At 40.3% G+C, this 4326-nt stretch overlaps 1 protein-coding gene across 1 annotated transcript; it reads left to right on the plus strand.

Annotated features, from left to right (window-relative positions):
• Positions 1-1165: 1165 nt before the first annotated feature.
• mrps33 (mitochondrial ribosomal protein S33) lies at positions 1166-4326 on the plus strand. The gene is made up of 3 exons (XM_058416596.1): positions 1166-1361; positions 3710-3926; positions 4008-4326. The coding sequence occupies exons 2-3, from the start codon at positions 3712-3714 to the stop codon at positions 4111-4113; spliced, it is 321 nt and encodes a 106-aa protein (XP_058272579.1). The 5' UTR covers positions 1166-1361; positions 3710-3711; the 3' UTR covers positions 4114-4326.

Here is a 4326-nt window from a genome sequence, read left to right on the forward strand (position 1 = left end):
GATTTGAGAGAGTTTGACGAAGGGTCAAATTGTGATGGCTAGATGACTGGATCAGAGCATCTCCAAAACTGCAGCTCTTGTGGGGTGTTCCCGGTCTGCAGTGGTCAGTATCTATCAAAAGTGGTCCAAGAAAGGAACAGTGCAGAACCTGAGACAGGGTCATGGGCAGCCAAGGATCATTGATGCACGTGGGGAGTGAAGGCTGACCCGTGTGATCCGATCCAACAGATGAGCTACTGTTGCTCAAATTGCTGAAGAAGTTAATGCTGGTTCTGATAGAAAGGTGTCAGAATACATTGCAGTTTGTTACGTCAACGATGCCCATGTGGTCATAATGTTATGCCTGGTCGGTGTATATGATATGGATGATGAGGAAAAATATATCTACATGTAAATAGAAAACCACTGCTGCTTTGTTACTTTTTTTTTTTTTTTTTTACTATTAGGCCTCAATAAGGTTTTATGAATTTGGGAATGCTAATGAATATATTGTTAATACTGTAACAAATTATTGAAGAATAAATTATATTTTTCTCCCTGGCACCTGTGTGAGGAAAGATGAATCCACAAAACACATTAATATTTATGTTTAGTGTGTTAATATTTGATATGATTCGTTTTCAGGTTAGTGATAACCATATGCTGTTTTGGCTTTAACACGAGTAACCGATGCTGGACGTTTTTCAAAACGGAACCAATGTATAGTCTGTTTCTACACGGAGTCAGTTTCAAGACGCACACTGTCTGTCTTAGCATCCTTGCAACATATTTGAAAGCTAGCCTCGTTTAGCACTTATAAAAATTATTTTATTTTTCATTGTATTTTCAGCTTGGTGTTCAGAAAACATTTATATATTTTATATATTATATATATATATTCACCGAGAACCTCTACAATGTTTTTTGACGAAGTGTTGATGGAAACTAACAGTATTTAAAAAATAAAAAGATGGTTGACCCAAAACGTCATAACAAAAGTGTAGTCGCAAACTTTTAATATGTGATTATTAGGAGCATTATTTAAGGAAAAGACATATAACACTAAAACAACATTATTAAATAAAAACAAAAAATAAGTTTAAGACACGGAAGTGATGAGAGTCGTACACCGTAGGAAGTTGCTTGTTCGATTACGGACCAATCAGAGGCCCTCGTTAGCACATGCGCTGTTTACACAATTCCCTGTCACCACACTGGATGCTTGTAACCTAGCGTTACGTTAAAGGTTAGCTACTTAGCACGTGACAGGTTTGTTTAACCGAATGTAGTCACCAGTTATGATGTACCCTTTATAAACATTTATCATCAGCTATTTGGATTTTTTTTATCTCGGAGTAAATTGTTCGGGGTTTCATTGAGCGGTAAGCAATTCTGTCTTTCGCAAAGTGTCCAGTGAATGACCCTCAGACCTTGTGTTGTCAAATCTGAACGGTTAAATCCTAAATGGCTCCGTGTTGGACTCGTAGTGCACTAGGGACAATGTAGAAACGTTTAATTTATACCATGTATAGGGCGCTTGTGTAGGGAGTGAAGAGGTATTTGGAATTCATCCTGTAGCATGAGAGGATCCTGCGAAACTGGAATGAATTGCCCTTTTCTAAGCTTGTGGATAGTTGTTATAATGGTTTTACATGATTATTTCAGTTTAAATTAATTTATACTGCTGTTAATGTATCTGTTCACTATATAAACAGTGAAAAATGCTATAAAAATCAAGTGGACTTCCCCCTTCCATGTTAATCTTGACGTGACCCCGAAAATCTGTACAAATAATTGCATGCAAATAACAAAATCTTGGGATCAGACAGAGACAGGATTGCTCAGAAAAGAGGCACAAATTACCTAACAGGGATGAACACACTTCTGTTCTTAAGGGATCAACCGAAGCCCAAGACAATAACAAATGGAACTAGTTGGAGTTGGAGGCAGCAGATACCAAAGTATATAAATCTACCATTAAGAGCGTACTACATTACTATGGACTGTCACACAAGTAAAGCCCCAACTCCAAGACAAAAATGCCAGACTGAAGTTCGCAGGTGATCACTAACCTTTTGGAGGAGTGTTTTCTGGTCAAAAGCTGGGGAACAATAGTCTGTTTGTCAAATGTGGCCATCATACACTATATTGCCAAAGGTTTTGGGACACCCCTCCAAATTATTGAATTCAGGTGTTGTTTTTCAGGGGTTGGGGTTGGCCCCTTAGTTCCGGCGAAAGGAAATCTTAATGCTTCAGCATACCAAGACATTTTCAACAATTTTATACTCCCAACTTTGTGGGAACAGTTTGTTGATGACCCCTACCTGTTCCAACATGACTGCACACCAGTGCACAAAGCATGGTCCATAAAGACATGGATGAGTGAGTTTGATGTGGAGGAACTTCAGAGTCCTGACCTCAACTCGATAGAACACCTTTGGGATGAATTAGAGTGGAGACTGTGAGCCAGACCTTCACATCCAACATCAGTGTCTGACCTCACAAATGTGCTTCTAGAGGAATGGTCACAAATTCCCATAAACACATTCCTAAACCTTGTGGAAAGCCTTCCGAGAGTCCTGACCTCAACCTGATAGAAAAGGACGGGCCAACTTCGTATTAAATTCATGTAAAGGCAGACATCTCAGTTTTGACCTGGCTCACAGTCTCCACTCTAATCCATCCCAAAGGTGTTCTATCAGGTTGAGGTCAGGACTCTGTGCAGGCCAGTCAGGTTCCTCCACACCAAACTCGCTCATCCATGTCTTTATGGACCTTGCTGGAACAGGAAGGGGGTCATCCTCAAACTGTTCCCACGAAGTTTGGAACATGAAATTGTCCAAAATGTCTTGGTATGCTGAAGCATTAAGAGTTCCTTTCACTAGAACCAAGCCCAACCCGTGAAAACAACACCTGAATTCAATGATTCGGAGTGGTGTCCCAAATCTTTTGGCAATATAGTGTCTGTAGTACTATGTATGGAGGAAATATGAAGACTCATTATCCCATCTATAAAGCATGGGTGTGGCAGCATCATGCTGTATGGATGTTTTGCTGGACAAAGGACTGGTGCACATTAGAAAATAGATAGCATCATCTAGAAGAAGGATTAGGTAGACATGCTATCAGAGAATCTCAAGACATGAGCCAGACTGTTAATATGTGGTTGCTACTGAGTTTTCTAGCAGGACTGTGATCCAAAGCATACCCCCAAAGTTGCAATAAAATGTATATAAACCTGTACGTCCTCAACTGTATATAGTAATCAGATGAGTCTGATAACTCGTAACAGATGAAATACAGGCAGAATCTAGGCTATTGTCCTTGTTAGTGTCAGCAGACATAGGTGAATGCAGCAGCGAGAAATAGTCCATGGTTTTTAAAAATGGCTGTTACTAAACTCTTCACTTTTCAGAGTATTTAGCCAGCTTACTAAGGTACCATCAAATGTTCAGAGGCTGTGCACTGTATCTCAGCTGCTATTGGCTGTTGTGTAAATCAGCCACTTCATCCATGACTCTGACTTCCAGTTTTCAAAGGATATATGTAAAAAAAAAAAAAACGGAAACAAATGACTCTTAAGTCATTTCATTGACATATTTCATGGAATCACAGGAGTGTCCTTCGTGTTCTGATCATTTAATAGGACTCTTTTGTGTATTTTATCAATTAAGCTTGAAATGACCCTAATTGTAAATGTGCAAAACTAACACGTCTTCCCTTTATATAGTCATGGCAAATTTATCCAGTTATGCCGTGCGTATGGCTCGCCTCAGCGCACGCATCTTTGGTGACGTGGTGCGGCCTACAGACTCCAGATCCATGAAGGTGGTGCAGCTGTTCAAAGAGCCTCCTATGGCACAGAAGAAAGAGGTGTACGACTGGTACCCTCAGCACAAGATCTACTATTCCCTGACCCAGAAACTCAGATACATGGGCCTCTTCAGGTAGGTTGTGTTCTCTGAACACCTTTTGCTTGTATAGATGACAGTTGCATTCATATGTATGCACTTTTTTGTCGCTTGCAGGGACGAGCATCAGGACTTCAAGGAGGAGATGCGGCGTCTAAGGAAACTGCGAGGCAAAGGAAAGCCCAAAAAAGGAGAAGGAAAGAGAGCCATGAAGAAAAAGTAGGCGAGAAGATGCTGTGTTTCAGACCCCCTTTTTTCAGGAGTTTGAAGAAATCCTGCATATCTCAGAGGACATTCATGTGTTTGGATGGTAGTGACTGTCCCATTCTGCTGCTTCAGAGAAGGCAGAGAAGTGAATCCTCAGCAGGCACTGGAGAAAATTCAAGTTATCAGCTTGAGTGTTATTCATTTTGTTGTGGATTAAAATATTCACTTT

This window comes from Hemibagrus wyckioides, linkage group LG19 (genome assembly GCF_019097595.1).
Source record: "Hemibagrus wyckioides isolate EC202008001 linkage group LG19, SWU_Hwy_1.0, whole genome shotgun sequence".
Lineage (NCBI taxonomy): Eukaryota > Metazoa > Chordata > Actinopteri > Siluriformes > Bagridae > Hemibagrus > Hemibagrus wyckioides.

Excerpts from the sequence above, each read along its gene's own strand:
- mrps33 (XM_058416596.1), top strand. The coding sequence starts at position 3,712 with ATGGCAAATTTATCCAGTTATGCCGTGCGTATGGCTCGCCTCAGCGCA. Across the intron at positions 3,927-4,007 it reads AGATACATGGGCCTCTTCAG|GGACGAGCATCAGGACTTCA; the intron begins GTAGGTTGTGTT and ends TGTCGCTTGCAG.